Below are 20995 nucleotides of genomic sequence, written 5' to 3'. Positions count from 1 at the left end.
GATGACCCACTATTTCTGACCCCACACCATCACGGACTCCTGAGGCAGAGAGTCCAGCTCTTGTTTCTGTAAGGACTTTTCCTGTTATCCCAGGACAGACGACATCTGGGGGTGGGATGGGTGAGGTCACCTGTTCCTCTCCTTCTCTTCCCAGGGCGTACACCCTGTGCCCGTCTTCCCTCTAGACCTTTGATTTTCAGGAATCTTCCTTTTAATGTAAATTTTACTAACTTGACCACAGCCCAGATCGAGCAACAGAACAAAAATAGAAACCCTAAAACGTCCTAGTGTGCCCCACTCCAGTCACTGCCACCCCAGAAGTGACCTATTATCCTGACTTTAACACCAGGCTTTGTGTGTGTGTGTGTGTCTGCACGCATGCGCGCTTTGAGCTATATAGAAAGGAAACCATATAGTATGTACTTTTTTGTAAACAGATTTTTTTAATATCACTCAGTATTAGCCAGGGCCATATAAAATAATGTTTATAGAAGCATTGCTCATAATAGAAAAAGCTGGATATTCTATTCATCAACAGTAGAATAGATGAATAAATAGTGGCAAAATCTTTTAACACTATACTGTCATATAGAGTAATAAATACTATAGACTGATAAAAAGTGAGTGACCTATATCTATATACAACAACATGGGTGAGTTATGCAAAAACATAATTATGACTGAAAGAATAAAGTCAAAGGCAAATTTACTATTTGATTATGTTTATATAAAATTCACAACCTGGCAAAACTAAATAATGCTTTACTTAGGACTACCTGTGTAGGTATAACATCTCCCAGGCAAGCAAGGCCATGGTGCATACGCAACTCCAGATTGGTTCCTGCGGAGAGTCGTGATGGGCAGGGGGCGTGTAGCGGCTCTGAGGAGTGTCAGCACTCTGGCTTTCTGTCTCAGCGGTTTGTACCTGGTGACCTTTTAGTGCCTTTTAACATACGCGTGTTTACCTGGGCTCACGCCTTCGTGTGTGCTGTATTTCCAATTCTTTGAATTGTAGGTTCCAAGGACACAAAACCAGATATTGCAATTCAGTGGGTTAAGATGGCACCGAGAGATCTGAGTTTTTATCAGGGTACCCTGGTGATGCGGATAAAAGCGGTTCGAGGGCCACACTATTTGAGCATCACCTGTTATCTCTGTGGGTGTGAACTCTTCCTTCTTGGAACTCGGGATTTCAAGAAGAGCCACATCGTGGTGAAAGCAAGCAGCTGACAACAAATAAACACACACAACTCTCACAAGTCCAGCAGCGATCACTTTACTATACAAAAGGACTAGCCATTTACAAAGGAGGATCCAAAGGGGTTGCGTTCTTAGGCCACGTTGGGAAAGTCGCACAAGAGCATGGTGAGCAAGCACCAGCATCATACGTCTCCGTACCACGTCCGTACCGTCCAGAGAAACCCAGCCAACCATTACACCGTAGGTCCACGGGTCTCGTACCTGAAAGTCACCCCAGTGCCCTCTCAGTTCGTCATCTGCCTGTAAAAAAATATGAAACCCTAGCGGGTTTACCAATATGAAGCTGTTGACCGTGAACTTTATAGGAATCAAGTTTGTTACAGGAAATGAAATATAAAAAGATGAGACAGAGGTAACCCGCCAGTCACTATTAACGTTACAGTTTTCTGAGATGCATTATGTTAGAACCGTCAGTGTAGGCAACACTGTTTAATTATTCAGAGCTCTCGTGGCGGGTGCTGCTATTCCAAGCAATCTTGCCATGGAGTAATTTTATTTTACAAATGTACAGATCACGCTACTGTATATACACATCAGGGGCCTACTGCAGTCACCGCACCTCCATGGTAGTGCCTGCTTTTCAGGCAGAAAGTCTCCCTTTGGCGCCTTGCTCCCAGCCAGGAGCATCCGCAGCCCGGTTCTTTGCAAGAGTTCCTACCACATCCCGGGAGGCCCAGGCCCTCCACTCAGGTTTTTCCCGTGGAGTGGGAGGAAGGATTTGGACTGATAAATAGTGTGTCTGTGGGAACATTTCAAGCATTCGCTACACTTTGGATTTCTGTGCGTCCACAAGGCTGTAGGAGCCCTTCATGTTGGCTCTCCTGGCGAAGTAAACGATCGTGCCGATGGCAGGGATGAGGAGGGAGGAGGCGCAATAGAGCATGAGAAATCCAGGGGAAAAGTAGTCCCTTTCTCTTCCTGGAAAATAACAAAATGGTGCAATTAATGTCTGGCACACAAAGAAACTGCTTATCATTAATATTTACATGTTTTCACAGTGCAACGCGTCCTCGAAAGAGAAGCGAAACAAAGCAGTGGAAAGGGCCAAGGGGGACGAGCCCAAACACACACTCCTCTGGACCAGCCGATGCGCAGGTGGTCGTGGCTGTGGCCGTGCTGGGTCAGGAGGATGTGCGGACCTCCACAAACCCAGAGTCCAATAGGTTCAGGTTCACTTGCAGAATGGAAGGACGGGTGCAACGTTTTAGGGCTCGTGTTCGAGAACACAGGAAACTCTGTGTTTTGTATCTCTGAAGTAGGGCATCCCACTATATATTATTCCTCTTCACCATGTATATCATCTCTTGATAAACTGAAGTTTTTGGATAGGATCGTATTTTAGCATAAATGTTACTCAAAGAGGCCTTGTATGACCTGCATCTCCCCCAGCCTACATAAGCTTTTATAACCCACTCTCCCTTGGTAGCTCTTCTCACAGTGTGTAATGGAACATTCGTCGGTATGATTATCTACTAAATCCGGTCTCCTCCTGTAGACTGGTCGTTACCTATTTTGGGTTTGGTCCACCACTGAATCGTAAGTACCTGCCTCACTGCTTGGAGTCGTTGGCACCCGATGTATATATATATTTTAACAGTGGCATATTTTTTCTTTCTGCACCTTATTTTTGTCATTTGGTTGTAAGGTGGGTACAAAAGGGCATAGTGTGCAAAAACTAATATTAGTGCTCTTTCTAATCTACTAACCATCATCTGAGAGCTACGACAGTGCTTAATATCTTAACCTTACAAGACCAGCTGAAGAAGGCAGCAAGGCATTTGCTGGGGACCCCTCTCTGTTCGTACTTATGTTTGTGTGACCTCTCAGGTTACATGTCTTCAGGTGGCATGGGTGCTGTCTCCGTCCTGGGAGAAGTGGGTGTCTGATTTTGGGGACCCCCACCTTCCCTCTGGAAGGTTCTCACCACTGGAGGCCACCCACTGGGGTCACGCTAGGGAGTAAATTTTTCAAATTACTGAAGTTAAAAACCCTTCACGCTAAACATAACGACCGTCTTCTCAGTTTCTTCTGCTTCCCCTTGCTAGAGTGGCGCGAACGAGTCAAAGTGGGCGGGTCACGTTTGAACGGGGTGTCCGTGGTCGTAACTGTGGTCAGGCGGCAGTGTTGTGTCGGGCAGTGCATTTCTGCTCCTATTGTTTTCTTTAAATTAAATAAATACTGGCTTTTGCCTTCAGTTTTCCCCTCAGCATCTGCCATAGAACACACATTTGCTGCTGAGTCAGCTCCCAGAGCCACGTTCAAATTCAACTTTCTACTCACTGGATAAACACTGAACACCCTAAAGGGCTCACGACTGTGTCTGTTGTTGGACCCCACTCAGGCCAAAACCAGACAAAGCTAATTTTAAAAATCAGCTAAATGCAAAGGAAAAGTAGTTCGAACTGCCCGGGTAAAATATCAGAGTCTCGTCTCCATTCATTTGTAGTCATTTTAAACCATATTAAGTCTGGGGGGCTGAATTCCCAGATGACTTCCCAGTATGCTTTGAGCAATAAGTGAAAATGGCAAAAATATAAGTTACCAACTCAATAAAGCAATTAGAAAATGTGTAAGAGAAAGAGTTAGGTAATGGAGAAGCTTTGATATGTCTTTAAAGAGAATTGTTAGCTATAAACAGAATTACAGAAATGTTAGGCATCTGATTTCTGGGGGCTAGACTTCATTAAAGGCAGCCTGGAGGCATCAGGAATGAAAGGAAGGAAGGGACGCATGCATTTCAACCTACTCCCGACTGAGACCTCCATCCATGCAGACTCATCGCCCACACTGATTACATACACCCCCGAGTCGTGCTGAGTGACAAGGTCAAGGTCCCACTGTCTGAACACAGAGTAGCTCCACTGGCCAGATCAACTCTTTCCAGGACACTCACTGCAGGCAGGTGGCTAAAAGTTTTACATGTAATTGTGACAATGTCCCCTCCTTTAACATGTCTAGGTGGATGTATTGGTATTGTCCTGTTTCGAGGACGGACTGTGAAGATAGAAATCATAAGGTGAGGCTGGCAATCTTAACAGTTTTGGCCGGATGAGTAAAATATTACCTGCTTTCCGACCTGGGTTCAGACCCTCCTTATGTTGACGAGCAACTGCTAAGTCGTACAGCCCCACACCAGGGGCTGAGAGGAGAGTTGCGTTTGTGTGTGGTCCCAAGCATTCCAAGCACGGCTTCCAGCCCATGGTGGGAGCCCATTAGCTCGCAAGGCATGGGAGGCTGGTTAGAAAAGGCAGGTCTTACTTTTGTCCTTCACAGAGGGGTTCAGAGATTAAGGGGTCCCCGAAGTTTCTCTGCTGATACCATTGCCCCCCTCCATCAGAAGAGGGCAGAATGGACAGGGGGCTGGGGTTTTAAGGAGGCCATTCTGTAGTCTAGAGACTCTTTTATGTTCCACGTGGAGGTGGCCACTCCCGATTACTATCCTGAAAAGCACCAATCCAGAAGATACGCAGTGACTCCGTGGCAGAGGGCAGGGCTCTCTCCCGTCAGGAAGGAAACAGGTCTGGAACAGACCTCCTTCTCCCATGTGCCAACCCTACTCCTTTAGTTTCCTTGTAACCCACAGGGAAAGGTTTTGAAAATAGGTTGAAACACTTAGGAGATCCAAGACCTCAGAGACCAATGATGAATTGTCCACTTTTCAAAAAGCAGATGGGAGCTCGGCACTCACTTCCTGGCCAGGCCCCACAGGCTAGAGCAGCTGGGCATTATTATTTTAGGAAATATTAAGAAATAACCACAATCTGTGTCTTCTGTTATACTCAGATCCCTTGCTTGTTTTGACAATAAAAATCGGTACTGCTTTCTCAAAAAAAAAGAAAGAAAGAAAGAAAGAAAGAACCACCATCATGGAACTCAGCTCCATTTTTGCCAACTCGTTCATCTAATCCTAGAAATTCTTCTCAGTCCACCAAATTTCTCACCTATTATTAAAAATTTTGAAAAACAGAAATGAAACCCAAACTCTAACCTTTAACATCAAGTGTTAAACTTCTGAACTGCCAGCCAAGCTCGTTTTTAGATTCGCATTCGTAGACTCCCGCGTCCTCTAACTGGGCCTTGTGGATGATATAGGCACCTTCTACAGACTTTAGCACGGTGTCGCCTGTCTCCGCTTTTTTCTTCAGGATTATCCATGTTTTAGGATAATTTCCACATGTACAGTAGATAGTGACAGAGTCTCCTTCCTGGACCCTCTCAGAAGGAGAAGCTCTAAGCTGCATGTCTTGTGGAGCGACTGTAAAGAGAATTTGAAAGGCACCTCTGATTGGATGAAATGTAAACCAGTTCCTTATTGATGTAATAGCAGCGACAATAGCTATCAGGGAGCTATTTGTGGTTACTGTTCGCATTCGATGTATAGAAGGGAGCATAAAGCTGCCAAGCATTGACTGGATGTTGTAAATGTAACATGTGTTTAATAAAAGAAGACATTTCCTATGCTTCTTGCATGTCTCTTAATATAACCCTTCACCCAGCCGAGCCAAAAGATGGGTGTTTAATAAACAGCGATAGAAGTCGAATTTGGAAAGGAACTCTTTCATGCAACCAAAATGGTTTGCTTTCCTTGAAGGACAAAGGCTTTTATGGGCTGGGTTATCTCAGATCACGAAACCCAGCTGTGCTGAGGTGGCTTTCTTCCTGCTCCTAGCAACCACGACCGCCCTTTACTAAGCGCCAGACGGGGGAATGGGTACCTGACAGACAGCCCCTGTGGTACGGTGCAGCCCGTGGAGGGAGGTACTCTCGCACCGTTTCACAGCTGAGATGCCCCTTAAATTTCTCCGTTCTCCGACTTGATCTGAGAGTCTCTCCTCCACCAGAGTGGCAGGATAGTAACATCCATCCTAAAGGCTTTCTTTAAGGTTGTGCATTGCCCTTCTACAGTTCTCCCCTTAAAATACAAATTATCATCGAGACAAGGTAGTAGCAAGAAAGTCACTACTACTTAGCGGAAATAACACCAAGGAGTAGGAGAGCCCCAGTGAAGAAAAGGGCCCTGAACCTCAAAAGGGAAAGTGATGGGGAAAAACTGCCGATTTTGATCACTTTATGGCTTTGCCTAAAACTGCCTATGGTTTCAACCTGTTTTGTCCTCAGTCTTGGCTGTCCTTCTGGAGAGAGGCTCTGGATCTGACTCTGATGTTTCCAGGCCACCAAAGTGGCCCAGAGGACACGGTCCCTGACACTCTTAATCTCAGCGTTTACAAGGGGTTTAAGTGCCCCTTAGGCTTCTGAGCAAATACTAGCAGGCACCTTGTGAGAGTACCACTGAGAGTCCAGATGCGGTGGCTTTAATGCTAAGTAATTTTCACACACGCACGCTCCTCTTCTTAGTCATAACTCAACGCCATATCGTCTCCTAAGGGAGACGGGGACATCTGGCGCAGTTCCTGGAGCTCACAGTGCACTTGAGGCTCAACACGTTTTAGGATAAGAGACTTGGCATGGGCCCTAAGGAAGTGCTGCTATTGCGGGCACTTCCCGTGTGTAGGAAAACACCATGAGCTCTTCAAAACCCTCAATATATATATATATATATATATTTTAGTAAAAATTTTGTTTCTAAAGTGGACTTTGGGATCATCTTGTTTGGGACTGTCTACACTTCCTAGACTTTTATATCTGTTTCCTTGACCAGGTTAGAGAGGTTTTCCATCATTCTTTTTTCAAATAGATTTTCAACGTCTTGCTCTCTCTCTTCTCTTCTGGCACCCTATGATACAAATGTTGGCACACTTGAAGTTGTCCTGGAAGCTGCTTATACTCATTTGCGGAGGGGTGGAGGAGGGGGGTGTTCTTAGCAGCTAGTAACCCACAAAGGAGCTCTTATAAGGTTGTCAGCTGATTTCTCAACAGAAACTTTGCAGGCCAGAAGGGATTGGCATGAAATATTCAAAGTGATGAAAAGCAGACTTACAACCAATTACTCTACCCAGCAAAGCTATCATTTAGAATCGAAGCACAGATGAAGAGCTTCCCAGACAAGAAGCTGCTAAAGGAGTTCATCACCACCAAACCAGTATTACAAGAAATGTTAAAAGGTCTTCTTTAAGAAGAAGAAAAATAAAGGATCAAAAATATGAATAATAAAATGGCAATAAATACATTTCTGTCGACAATTACTTTAAAGGCAAAAGGGCTAAATGCTCCAATTAAAAGACATATGGTGGCTGAATGAATAACAAAACGATAACCTCACATCTACCATCTACAAGAGACTCACCTCAGATTGAAAGGCACCCACGAGCTGAACATAACGGGATGGAAAAAGATTTTTCTTGGAAATGGAAACAAACAAAAAGCTGGGGTAACAATACGTACACCAGGCAAAATCGAATTTAAACCAAGAGACAAAGAAGGGCCTAGCAACTCCACTTCTGGGTACGTGACCAATGGAACCCAGAACCCTGCGCTGGAAAGACAGACAGCCACAGGTGCAGTGCAGCGTCGTTTACGACAGCCCAGCCGAGAGTGGAGCAGCCCAGGTGCCCGTCCGCAGGCGAGTGGGAAAGAAGACGTGGTGCACATGCGCACCGTGGAGTGGGACTCGGCCATGGAGAGAATGCAGTCTTGCTGGCGACGACAACAGGGGTGGACCAGACAGTGTTGTGCCGAATGGTGCGAGTCAGACAGAGAGAGACAAATGCCGTATGATTCCACTTATATGTGGAATCAAAAAGAAAGACAAAACAAAGCAAAAAAACGAGCAAGCAGAACAGATGCAGAGAACGTTCTGATGGTTGCCAGATGGGAGGGGGGCTGGGGCCGGGGGAAAAAGATGAGGGGATTTAGGAGTACAGATTGCTAATGACCGAACAGCCACGGGATGTAAGCGCAGTACAGGGAATGTGGTCAGGAGTATTGCATTATCTACATGCGGTGTCTGGTGGGTCCTACATTGTATGGGGGCGATCGCTCTGTGAGTTATGTAAATGTCCAATTACAGGATCATACACCTGAAACTAATGTAACATTATGCCTCAACTGTAACTTAAAAAATAAAAATATATATATTTAAAAAGAGGACTTTGTACAAAGCCAGTAACACAACCAAAATAATACCAGCAATAAACTCATTAATCACAGTCTGCTCACCTTGGATAAGTAATTCAGCTTCTTTTCTGCTTGTCCCAGCCTGGTTACTCGCTTCGCACACGTAAGTGCCAGAATCTCCCCTTCTTGTAGAGGTCAAGGTGAGGGTTGTGTTCTCAGAGAGGAACCGCAGGCTCCCGTCATGTAGCTGCCTGCTCCACCGGATTTTTGGAGCTGGAAGGCCATCACTAGAGCAGGTCATGTTCACAGAACGACCTTCCTCCAGGGTGGAGGCGGGGCTGACCGAGATGCTTACATTCCTGGGGGCAACTGAAACGGTAGGGACACTTGTTAGCCTGACCCCACGTGCCCTGAGTTCCATAGCGTTTTAATAACATTGCAAAACAGGGCTATGTAATCCATGGCTTAGAAAAGTTTATAAGCCTTGATAACTTCACGGAAGGAGGCTTCGGGCCCCCTGTACTTTAGCAAATACAGAGCCATGGACAGGAAAAAGGGACGCACCACGGCATTTGCTGGTGGAAATAAGTTCCATAGAAGCGCCCGCTGCCAAACAGTGGGTGATGGTGCATGTTGACATTGATGGCACATCCCACGTGGCCACAAATTACTTGAATCTCCTGTGAAAAGGCAGTCTTGTTTCTGCCCCGTGCATCCAGGCTGCCCTGCGACTCCCTGTGACCCACGTGCCACGGAAGCTGTAACACTGCGGGACTTCCAAGCCTGAGGTTTAAGAGACGGCTTTCACTGTCACCCTCTTGAAACACTGCACTCTGGTGACTAAACCCGAGCCACCTTCCTTGAGGGGGAGACAGCACATGGAGAAAGGGAGGCCCAGACATCCCAGAAAAGACCTCAGACATGGAAGTGAGGCCATGTGGGACCAGCCACCCCTCACCCCGACCTGCCAACCGGCTTCCATGAGTGGGCTCATCTCCTATCAATCACGCTGATCAGACGACCCTCTCCGAAACTGCCCGCTCACAGGATCATAGGCTGAGAGATGGTTATTGTTCTGGGTGTTGGGGGTGGTTGGTTATAATAACCATTATTTTGGAATTTCTTTTCAGTTTTGTTTTTTCACAGAGGTTTTCACTCGTAAGCTCACGTTAACTATTGCCTGGCCAATGTGGTAAAGAAAGATGGTGAAGGGATTGACCATAGAACTTTTAGGCACAACCCCTGGGTGTGGACTACACAGTATGCGCATTGACTAGGGGAAGGGCGAAGGTGGGGCTGGGTGGAGGTGGGGAAAGGGAGAAAAAGTAGGAGCAACTGTCATAGCTTAAACAATAAAAATTTAAAAATAAAAAAAAAGAAATCCCCGTTAATTGCGCATGCGTCATACTTACTCTTCACACAAAGCGTCTGTGTACTCTGCCTTTGTTTGGGTTCAAACTCCATTTCATCAACTTGTAACTTAGCCTGACAAACAAGCACTTTGCCAGTATCGTCAATGGTGGGGATGAAGGTCATTTCCACACTCCCGGTCTCTAGGGAGTCCTTCTCCACGGCCTCCAAAAAGTTTTTACTCTCCATGAGCCTCTCGCCCTTCAGTAGCTGAATCTGCAGCCGCTCCAGAGGGTACACTTCGGGAACCTTGCAGCCAACCGCGACTGGCTGTCCATCCACTAACCCACCGCTCATCTCGATCTCTGGGTCTCTGGGGAACGCTGTGGACGGCAAGCAGAAGCGATCCTTGTAGGTGACATTCAGCAGAGACACAGAGCCAACCTCAATAAGTGCAAAGGTCTCAAAGGCAGTGTTAAATCCCTTGGGATAGAATGATCACCAATATATAATGAATGACATCAAGTGTAAAGATTTATGACATTAAATACATCCAACACTGGAGACAAAACCATAGTGAATGAAGTAATCAAGTAATAAATACATATTTTTTTCTTCTTAGCGATGTCATCTTGCTGAGAGCCACGGATTGCCTTTTCGAAGCACACGTGAGCTTCCACCCTCTCATTTAGTAACCACGGGTTTTAAGTGTTTTAAATACTTGCCGTGATGTATTGAGGATTGACTGTGTGCTAGTCCCTTAATATAGCTCAGTCTTCAAAACGGCCTGATAATGTGGCTATTGTGTACCTTACTTTACAGCTAGGAAACTTGTAGACAACCTGTTTTACAGCAAGAGAAACTTACAAAACTCGTAAAGGTGAAGAGACTTCCTGTAGGCATTGTACGGAGGAAGTCCCTGAGTTGAGATAAGAACTCCTATGCCTCTGAGCTCAGAGCTCACACTTGGTTTCATAGAGCCCGGCCCACTGCTGGGTATCGCCGAAGACCCACAGGGGCCATTCTCGATTTAGACACTTCCAGTGGCCAAGTTTAGGCAGCCAGTTTTAAATATTTCTCAGGCAATACTTTTGGTAGTTAAGAAAAAAAACGTAAGAAGTTTTGGTTCTGAATAACATGTATTCTACATCTCATGCGAAGCAATGAAAACAAGACTAAAGTAGCTACCCAGAGCAAGACCAACGCTAAAATTTGTTCCCCAGGAGCAAAGTGTTGTTGAAGCGATACATCCTCAAATATTCACAAGTTGCCACGAGACCTCCGGGCTGGTTCTCGTTTCTGTTGGAAATGTGCCTACATCAGCCGCTCCTGGACCCCGGGTCGTAGGGAAGCACAGTGAAACCCACCCTTTAAAGTTGGGCCCTAACTGGTCCCCAGCGAGTTCTGATGGGGACACGAGCCTGGGTGGCTTTCCTGGTAGAAAATCTCTGCAGTCTGTTCTCTTGGATTCTGCTGAACTGGGCAAGGCCGAGTCACACTTCCCATATTCTGTCCCTCGTTCACGAAAACTGAGGAACTCCAGCAATGTCAAGTTCATAGAGATCAGAGGTTGTGAAGGGCTCTTATCAAGGTGACCGGAAGGGCAAGAAACAGCGCAGGAATATGTGTGCAGTTCAGTCAGAATTAGCACCTGCTGCTGCCCCCGCCTCTGCCTGTCACCTGGGCAGCTACCTCTGACTGTCTGCTTTGACTCCCTGTCTCCCCGCCTGCCTTCCTGGCTTTCGCCTGCTCCTCATTGCCTCACCTTTCCCATCCTGCCCATCAGCTTTCCAAATATGCCTTCAAAACAGTCAGCTTGGGGCTCAAGCCTGACTTCCGATACTGAGCAGCTGTCATCGCTCCCCAGTTATCCGAACGGGCACTGAGCCCTGCTCCCTGCTCTCTATCCCCTTGAACTGCACCCCCAACACACCCAGAGAGGGCATGGGAGGCAGTGCGTGTCATGGCGTGTTCCTGCACATGCTGTGCCACGGGCAGGACAAGCCCCAAGGACTGCTGATGCTGTGTACGTACGGAACAGGCACAGAAGATTTAGGCCAAGTAAGTTGCACTGGAAATTCTGCTTTGGGGGATTAGGAACCATTCGCAATGCTAAGTCCCCTTTCTAAACACACAGTTCTCATTTTACATTAGACTTGTATTACGTTACTTCCAATGGAACTGGAAAAAACATAGCAAAGAGTTCTGAAAGCTACTCACAGTAGAGGTCCACCTTAATTCTCCTCTCCTGTTTCCTGCGTCCACAGGTCACGGTGCACAGGTAAGAGCGTTCATGCTCGAAACTCACAGGGCTCAGGGTCAGCTCGGATGTGGTCCCTGCACTCCGCACCTGCCCACTCAGAGGACTGTCTATCTGGGTTCTCCAGGAGAAAGAGGGGGCCTCACAGCCCGTGACACCGCACGTCAGCACAACCGAGCCACCAACCTGAGCGGCGACCTGGGCTCCAGGGGAGATCTCGACAGTGAACGGTTTTTCTGGGGGAAAAGGACAGGGCGAAAGGAAGGTAAGGTTATTTTCTTCTTTTAACCTATTCCAATATAAGGTCTTTCTTTTTTTTTTTTCCTGATTTCCTTTCTGGAAACATCTGTGCCAAGAACAAGTTACTCCTTTCCCCCTTGGGACCATCAGGGACGAGACCACGTCTTGTAAGAATGAACCCACAACAGTCTGCGGATTCATTCATGGAACAGAATGAATGTGGCTAAAAATTTGTCAAGACAGAATGGGGCATCTTTTCCCAACAATAATCCAGTCTCTGCTCAAATATAGTTTATCAAACCCCTGCCATAGTGGGTAACAACACAGATAATTTAAGAGGGTCCAGTGTGTTCGGCCTTGTGTAAACCCTTTGACATATATCATCTCATTTAATTCTCACAACTTCATAAACTGTTGCTGTTCGTTCTTCTCCTCCTCTTCCTCCTCCTCTTCCGTGGGGTAATTTAAGCTCAGACATGCTAAATAATTTTTATCCAGCTTACAAGTGACGAAATTAAGGCTTGAAGCCAGGTGCATCTGACTCCAGGTCCCAGCTTCTCAGCTGCTTGGACAACGAAATCCGGTCACTCTCATGTGCAGACAAGCCTAAGAGGTCTGAAAAAAGCGACCAGAAGATGTCTTCCAATCAGAGGCAATGCCCATGATGCACCAGCGGTGAGAGCTTTGTGCCAGCAATGTGAAGTGATACCATTGACAGTCACACTAAGAAAGCAACGCCAAAGTCTAGGCAGTAAAGTGACATATGAGCCACCTCCAAACTTCATGTGATACAAAACAAAAATACTTCACAATTAGTTCAGGGGCTGGAAACTGAGGTGGAGGGCAGACTCCTAAGGCTCCAGTGTCCAGGAGAGCCCTTCGGATACCCCTGCTGGACGCACACACCGCCATCTGGGGAGGGAGGGAGCCGCAAACCCCCACTCTGCTCCCCTGAGGAAACTGGAAGAGTCGGGCGACTCCGAAAATGACAGAGGGGACTCCAGGGAAAATCACTGGCACTGTCTGTGTAAATAGCAGGCTGGGGATGGAAGGAAGAAATCTCCACATCTATGCAATTCCTTCTGTGCCAGAAGTTACTTTCCTCGGTTGGGTTTGTCTAATCCTGACATTGTAGCATCCTCCAGAGAAGGCTGACCTGAAATTAGCTCAATAAGTTGCTAGGCTATCAGATTCAGGAAGAGACAGATCATTCCGAATTGCTCACATGCTAGTGTGAGAGGGGACGCTCTAAAACAGAGCCGCTTCCTGCCTGGGAACAAGTCTCAGATATATATGTATACATATACACACACACACACACAGAGATAGATAGATAGATAGATAGATAGATAGATAGATAGATAGATAGATATTTTTCTTTACAGTGGCTGCATCTGTTACCATGCGGATTTGTGGGTCCTAAGGGAGTACTTACTAGGTAAGGAAAACTCTTTTGAAAGTTCAGTTCTCTCTTTAGTACTTACTTAAAGTCATTAGGATCCTGCCATGCAAAGTGCAAAACAGCCCTCCCCACCCCCAGCGGTGTTTCCCCTCCCCCTGAAATGGTACTCAGGGGATGCTGGGGTGGCCAGGACGGCCAACGAGCTCTGCGTGCTCTTGTCGGGGTGGCATCTTTCCTGGTGTGCTAACCTAACGCCCAGCCACATTCATCTACTGACGGCGACTTTGAGTTTCATTTTTTCAACCACCCAAGTTGAAGCGTCCTGTTTTCAGATGTGAAAAATGGGAGTTGCCCACGTTTATAATTTACGCATCCTGCATTTACTGAGCACCCGCGATGTGGCTGGCAAGCGACTGTGACAAGTGTAAGATGAACGTATACTTGTGCTGCAGTACATGCCCATGAGGTGGCCCATCCGTAAAGCTCCAGGGAGCAATTCTGGCTCGAGACCCAACGACGGCACTTTTGTCTTCCCTTTTCACGTTCTACTTACCTTGAACCATCAGTTCCACCTCTTTGCTGTCTCTCCCAACCGGATTAACAGCCTCACACACGTAAATGCCAGAGTCTTCCATCCTCATAGCAATGAGAGTGAGCGTTCCGTTTCCGGAAAGGAGCTGTGGTTTCCCGTGATCTGATTTCTTGCTCCAGGTAATCTGCGGGGCCGGCAGGCCTTCACTGGAGCACGTCATGGTCACGGAGCCACCTTCCTGCAGCCTTGCGGAGGGGTTCACGGAGACCACGGTGTTCCTGGGCGAGACTGAAAAGACAGGCCACATGTGAGCAGTTGCTAAGCACCATCTCCACCCAACAGGGATGGTGTGTTGCTCTCCCAGACTGCCTGTGGGCGTACCCTCAGATCCGACAACCTCACGCGTCCGGCTGGTAGGAAGAATTGCGGCGTCCTAGAAAGCAGGCCATCTGGTTCCTGACTAATTTGACTGGGTGAGTTTTTTGGATGTTTGGTGTTTTCAGTTGGCCATAGATACTCAGGAATTAACAAAGACCCTGGACATGGTTCCATTTCCCAGGTGAGGTGGGAGTCCCATCTCGACACCCTGGCCCAGGGGCCACCTGAGTCCCCTTCCACACGCTGGGCATGAGGCCTGCCACCACCTTACAGAACAGCCCATGTCATTTGGGGGCAGCTCTAATTATTAGAACATCTTCCCCCTGCTGAGCTAAAATCTTCCTCTCTGTAACTAGCTTCTACACGGTGGTCATAGTTCCATCCTCCGCCATTGCAAAATAAATTAAATCTCTCTTCCACAGGACTGCCTTTCAAAGACATCGTGACAGCTCTCTTTTCCAAGTTTTGTATTCTCTAGGGTTGACTATCGTTTTCAAAATATGAGCGAGCCTTTCCATTTCATTCTCTCGAACATGCTCCGATTGGCAGCGGTCCCTGTCAACGTGGCGTCTGGAGCAGAACACCGCATCTGAGCCCAGAGCGGGGAGGCCCCTCTACACGACTCTGGGACCAGGAGACCGCCTCAAAACCCCGGCAGCCCCGGGAATGTGGAGCCAACACAGCTCATCTCTGCTCTCCCACCCAGCGCACACGTGGACGTGTCCTCACGCGTACACACAGAGTAAGTGCTCGCCTGATAACACCCCGATGTTCCAGGGCATAGTGTAAGAGTTTACAAAACGTGATTACAGATGGTACCATTTGAGCCCATTTCCTGCTGCCCCATCAGGTGGTGGTATCATTTCCTGTGGACAGACTGGGAAATAGAGACATTAAGTGACCCACGTTCACATGGTTAATGGAGCCAGAATTCAAGCTCAAGTTTTATTAACCCAAACCCAGTGCTCTTTTCATTGAAATATGTTGTTGACAAATGTGTTCTCAGTGAATAGAAGTGGAGTAAAACAAGTTGCTTTTTGACTTAGCTGCTCAATGTATTGCTGTATACATCCAAGGCTAACTCCCATGAAGACTAGACCACGTCACACAAACACTTACTGTGAACTTGCAGTATTTTCGTCGTCACCCTCTTTCGGAGTTCTGCGTCAATTTCATTAATGTGTAGTTGAGCTCGGCAAATGAGAGCTTTCCCAATATCTTCATTGGTAGGAGTGAAGGTCACTTCCAAACCCTTAGTCTCCAGGGACTTCGTCTCCGCAGGCTCCAGAAACTCCTGATTTTTTAAGAGATGGTCGCCCTTCAGCAAATCCATCTCCAGCCTTTCAAACGGGTAAACATCACGCACCAAACACGTGGCTGTGACCGGCTTCCCAACCTCCAGGGGGCCACTCAGCTGAATCTCTGGGTCCTTGGGGAAAGCTGCAAAGGTCAAGGGGACACACGTGAGTAGGCTCCTTGCTCATGTTGTGTCGGGTCCTTCGGTGACTTCCTGCCGTGCAAACCGAATCCAGCGTTTCAGTTAATACAGCCTGGATTCGCTGCCCAAACAGCCTTTCACGGTTTGGACAGGTTCACGCATCGATCGCCTTTTAGCAAACTCTTCAGCTGTGATCCTGCATGTACCAAGGTGTGCATGCTACTGCGGTAAAAGGAGGGAGAAGAAATCAATGTCTGTTAAATGCTTATACGTGCCCATCACTGTACCATTCATTCAACACAAATGACTTTTTTTACCCTCACGATAACCATGAGGGACAGAGACTGCACCTCCCAGGTATGAAAACATAAGCCCAGAGCTATCTGCACAACCAGTCCCGTCACACGGCTCATAAGGGTTCGGTCTGGGATTTACACCCAGGGTTTCTAGTTTTCTGCGTTGTTACTGCAGGTTTACGTTGCATTATGTCACGTTCTCCTATTTTAGGACAGATATATTTCCATTTTCCAGATAAGGAACTGGAGGCTCAAAATATCATTGCCAAGAGTAGCGATTGGGCAAGATAAGCTAAGAAATGAAGAGAGCCACAGTAAATAACTGGCTTCCACCACGGGGGCCTCCGCCAGACGCCGCTCCGCCTGGAAGGGCCTCCTGTGCAGTGTCTCACTCCTGGAAGGCAGGCCTGACTCAGTGTCCTAACCAGGACACCCCTGGACCTCTCTGTGCCAAGGGCAGGCCCTGCTTCAGTCAGCCACCTTTTCCTCACAGACCTTCGTGACGGCAACACCTGGGCTGGATTCAAGCTTGTGTAATGATAACTGGAAGGTCTCAGCTCTAAAGAACATTACAATCAAATGTGGAAGGAAGGCAGGACTCTTACACGTAATGAGAGACAGACTTAAAGAAAAACTTCAGGCCAGGTAATTAAAGCCAGAAGGGCCTTCCTTCCCCTCTCTCTCTCTCTCTCTCTCTCTCTCTCTCTCTCTCTTAACCTTCAGCTATTTGGGACTTGTGAGTGAAGGCAAAGGAGCTGCAAACCTTTTATGTGAAAGAAACACAGTTTTTCCATTTTTCCACTCATAACTTCTGTCCCTCATATTCTGTAGGAACTGTGCCTGTAACCCTCACAGTCTGCCGCCAGGGAACATAAGAACTTGCTACTTTTCCCTGTATTTACATAAAGGGGCCTTTCCAGGGGCTGCGCACACATAAGCTGTGCGTGTACAACCGGCATAATTGAAAGCAGCCCGCCAGGCACGGTTTCTCCGGAAGCCTGAGCAGCACATGGGGCTTGTTGGAGAATCAGAGCTGCTGGGCGAAGCTGAGCTGCGCCACAGCAGGAGGGAGGCAGTGGGATTATACAGCAAGCCAGTGAGGTCTTCGTGAGGAGGTGAGCGTAAAGCATTGCAGTTGGTTTTGGTTTGTTTTGGTTTTGAAAGAGTGGTCCTCGGCAAGCAAAGGCAAGTGATTTATTCCCATTAGTTTTTCGCTCCTCTTGCTAACTTGATTTGCTGCATTGAGAATAGATTGGGATGTGTTTGGGTAGAATGGGAAAGCAAGGGTATTCCTTCACATATACAAGGCAAATCTAATTTCTTACACAAATACCCTGGAGGTGCAGCTGGTGAACATTACGGGTTAACGACGACAAAAACAACGACAGCAAACTCTTAAACTGATCTACACCAAAATCACATGAGTGACGTGTACACAGATATGTTTCTTATGTCTAAGGGGGAAACGTTTGTCCACTCGCCTACTACTAAACGACACGTCGCCTGCTTAAACTGATTCTAAGCACCCAGCTGCAGGAGACTAAACAAGTGGGAAATCCCAGAAGGATGGGGTTCATAAATCACTTAGACGCATGGCTAAGTAAATGTGGAAGGATATAATCCAGCCGAAACTTGGGGAAAGTAAGATAAAAAGAACCTTACAGATCTTTATTTCAGGGCTCAGCAAAGTGAAGCCCAGAGCAGCCGAGTCTGACCTGCGGCCACCGCGTCTGTGGCAGAGCTGGGGGAAGGAACCAGATTTGGGGTCCTGGCCCAGTGCTAGACTCAGCTGTCTCTATAACTTTCTTGGTGCAGTAAGTCCTCTGGCCAAGAATCTAGACGTGGACACTTTTCCCTTTTAAAAATATCCTTTACAGAAACTCACTTTAAAGCAAGCTTGAAAGAAAACCAAAGCCCCTCCACAGCACTCACAGTAGATGAGCACCTCGATCGCTCTCTCCGCTTTCCTGGCCCCACAGGTGGCCGTGCACAGGTAGGAGTGCTCATTCCCGAAGCTCACGGGCTCCATGGTCAGCACGGACGAGTTCCGCTCGCTCCGCACCTTCCCGTTCAGCGGGCTGTCTATCTGGGTCCTCCAGGAGAAAGAGGGGGACTCACAGCCCGTCGTCCTGCAAGTCAGCGAGACGGAGGCATTGATCTGCGCCACAACTTGGGATTCGGGGACGATCTCAATTTTAAAGGCGTGAGCTGTGAAGGCAGAAAGAGACAAGCAAAGTTACACCGGTCCATTCAGTGTTCTACTCTCCTCTGTTCCAGGGTAACGTCCACACTACGGTCTGGCCAAACTCTTTCCTAAACTGCTTCCAACTAACTGCAAGGCAGCCAAAAGGCCTTGGTGTCCCTCCAAAGAAGGTGCTGAAATTATCTTCGCTTAGCGAACTCTCGGTTCCGAGCACGGAGCCCATTTATCGGGCTTGTTCTGTTATTTGCGAAGTTTGATCTCATTAGGAAGCACAGGAAACTAAAGCAATAGCTCTTACCAGAGACAGAATCCAAATACTCACTGGGAAAAAGGTCTCCAAAAGAACATCAATTTGCAGTGCCAACTCTGACCAAACAATGATACACAGCAACACTCAATAAATAGCACATCACAAGTCAGGTTCAGCGAAGTTTCCCCACAGTGTAAGTGCCCCAGCACAAAAGTGACAAAAGTAACGGAAGACAAAACCCGGGCTGAAAGGGAAGGCAAACATTCGCAACAGATCGGGGAGAACTTACAAGCTGCCAGCACCATCCAAAGTATGTTTGAGACCCCAATGATCACGGCCATCTTCCCAGGCATTTTAAGTTGCTGTAGTGGTCCCCCAACGCTCCCTTCTGTGCCAGCAGAAAGTGCTTGGGAAGAGTCTTCAGCTCCTAAAGCAGGAGGCTCAGTGAGGAGTGACCTGGAAAGTCTGCCCCTTATAAAGGGTCTCCTAGCAGAGGAGGCGGGAAATCCCTTCAAGGGGAAACCCGCGGAGCCAGAAAAAAAGCTTCACTGGCAGCCAGCCAAGTCCAGCCTTAACCCCTTTCAGCTGCTGAGGCTGCTGAAAGGACTCTCTCCCCCAGAGAAAGGACTCTTCTGAGGCCAGAGAACTAAAGGTTTTCCTGATTTTCACTCCAAAAGGACATCTTTGCAGCAAAGATAGAAGGCAAGGCTCATTACAGAATGAGGCTTTCTGAGTCCAGTGGGGGGAGGGAGGAGGAGGAGGAGAGAGGGAGAGAGGGAGAGAATAGTGAATTACACTTCAGTTTTTGAGGTAGCTAAATAACCACTATGCCCTATGAATTGATTTTTCTCCATAAAGAAGATACATTGGCAATTTTAAAACAGAGACTAAGGTTCCTCTTACAAGAAAAAGGAAAAGCTTCTGTCTTTTGGATGAGTTTTTAAAAGGCAGACAGCACAACTTCTTAAACTTTTTATTCCTAAAAATAGTTACTTTTTTTTTTATCACAAACATCAACTTTCTGAAATGATTTTCTGGAGTGGAAAGTAAAGAAATGCTACCAAAACAAGAGAAATCATTTTTTTCTCTTTTATTTCAGAAAAGTCACCAAATCTTTGGTTCAGTTGCTGGGTAATTGGGAATCCTTTGCAGACTTACAATAAATATAAAATGTATGGAATTCATCAGAAGTGGGAAATCTCTTAGACTATGAGACTTTACCACAAACACAGTGAAAACAGAAAATTTGTTCTTGTCATTACGGGAGGTGGCGATAACCATTTTTATGCTCTTTGTCCTTCCACGGGCTCCCCACCCCCACACTGAAATGATGTTTTTTTAAAGCTGTTTGGACGTGGCCTTGCATTCACACAGCTCAAGTCCTTGCAAACTGCTTGCCTATCAAAAAGAAACCGGAACAGCCACTTCCTGGTGTCCCACACGTGCCGGTCTACCTTCCCCGTTGGACCATCACTTCCTTTTATGGCTGGGGCCAGTTCTCGTTCATCATTGTACCTACCTCCGCCTTCCCAGTACCTAGCATGTGCTTTTGCACTTAGTGGGTCCAAAAAAAGTGCAAAAACAAACATTAGAAATTAAAATCTGGAAAAGGAACTTACAGAGCTAGCGGTACTGTGTTACTACTGCATGCGGAAAGTGCTGGGTTCTGTGAGAAAGTCCCAGCGCTCAGAGACTCACAGGGGTGTGTGCAGGAAACCGCACCGTGGTGCATGGCAAAGGCCAGAAGGCCAGAACCGAGGCTTGGAATCGACAGCTGCCTCTCGGTGGCGGGCGAGGCCTCTGCACCTCCTCTTGGATGGTGAGGCTCCCACTGGAGGGTGCGGGAGAAAGGGAAGCTGTCATGTAGCGCTGGGATGATGCGAGAGTTTGGCTTCACCTACCAAGTATCTCGGAGTCAGAAACATGGCTTCAGGCAAAGTTGGCTGGTAAACAGGAAACCTAGAGGTCCTTGGCAGTGTTGGCGTCACCCGAGAAGATGACCAGAGCCATCCGTGCTGATTGCCCTCCTTCGGGAGAGACCTAAAGGGAGTTAGCGGGGTTTCCTGCGTTTCTCTGAGGTGCAAAGACAGAGACCCACAGGATCCGGAACAAGAGCACAGAGACCAAGTCCTGGGCAATAACTTCAGTTCTACGTTTGGATCTGATTCCGAGTCTGGAACGCTGGTGGAATGCCTTATCTGTTGAACAGTTCACAGTGGTTTCAGTAGAAATACCTGATAAAGTCCCTCATTGTACCTTCGAATTGGATGCTGTTGCGGTTCTGCCTGATTCTCCCAGACCGAGTTGACAGCATTCTCTTCTGTGGCCTCTCGACACACTCAGGTGGCTTCACTTTTCTTCACCTCAGCATG

The 20995-nt window shown here is 47.3% G+C and overlaps 2 protein-coding genes and 1 long non-coding RNA gene across 4 annotated transcripts in view; 2 read left to right on the top strand and 1 right to left on the bottom strand.

The window, feature by feature from the left end:
* Positions 1 to 2438, top strand: part of EXTL2 (exostosin like glycosyltransferase 2) — a 60789-nt gene extending 58351 nt beyond the window's left edge. Inside the window, exon 5 of the mRNA XM_045203807.2 lies at positions 2259 to 2438. Coding sequence (XP_045059742.2) covers positions 2259 to 2423 — 165 coding nt within the window. The 3' untranslated portion in view covers positions 2424 to 2438. The remainder of the gene's footprint in view (positions 1 to 2258) is intronic.
* Positions 424 to 19086, bottom strand: VCAM1 (vascular cell adhesion molecule 1). 2 transcript variants are annotated; one of them, XM_024570689.4, is made up of 9 exons: positions 18913 to 19086; positions 18103 to 18378; positions 15556 to 15876; positions 14080 to 14346; positions 11845 to 12120; positions 9687 to 10007; positions 8377 to 8643; positions 5249 to 5515; positions 424 to 2178 (listed from the first exon to the last, which is right to left on the bottom strand). In XM_024570689.4, the coding sequence occupies exons 1-9, from the start codon at positions 18974 to 18976 to the stop codon at positions 2024 to 2026; spliced, it is 2214 nt and encodes a 737-aa protein (XP_024426457.2). In that variant the 5' UTR covers positions 18977 to 19086; the 3' UTR covers positions 424 to 2023. The 2 variants fall into 2 exon arrangements, with proteins under 2 accessions (XP_024426457.2, XP_045059740.2); XM_045203805.3 differs by lacking the exon at positions 5249 to 5515.
* LOC123480767 (uncharacterized) overlaps positions 14355 to 20995 on the top strand; it is a 59330-nt gene continuing 52689 nt past the window's right edge. Inside the window, exons 1-2 of the long non-coding RNA XR_006656876.2 lie at positions 14355 to 14531; positions 14986 to 15178. This is a non-coding gene — a long non-coding RNA (uncharacterized lncRNA). The remainder of the gene's footprint in view (positions 14532 to 14985; positions 15179 to 20995) is intronic.

The sequence above is a fragment of the Desmodus rotundus genome, chromosome 12, assembly GCF_022682495.2.
Source record: "Desmodus rotundus isolate HL8 chromosome 12, HLdesRot8A.1, whole genome shotgun sequence".
Taxonomy (NCBI): domain Eukaryota; kingdom Metazoa; phylum Chordata; class Mammalia; order Chiroptera; family Phyllostomidae; genus Desmodus; species Desmodus rotundus.
This window is presented reverse-complemented; position numbering and strand designations above follow the sequence as displayed.

Coding starts and splice junctions, on each gene's coding strand:
- VCAM1 (XM_024570689.4), bottom strand. CDS start 18,976: ATGCCTGGGAAGATGGCCGTGATCATTGGGGTCTCAAACATACTTTGG. Junction 5,516..8,376: donor AGCTGAATTACTTATCCAAG/GTGAGCAGACTG, acceptor TTCTCTTTACAG/TCGCTCCACAAGACATGCAG. Junction 2,179..5,248: donor TTTAACACTTGATGTTAAAG/GTTAGAGTTTGG, acceptor GTTATTTTCCAG/GAAGAGAAAGGGACTACTTT.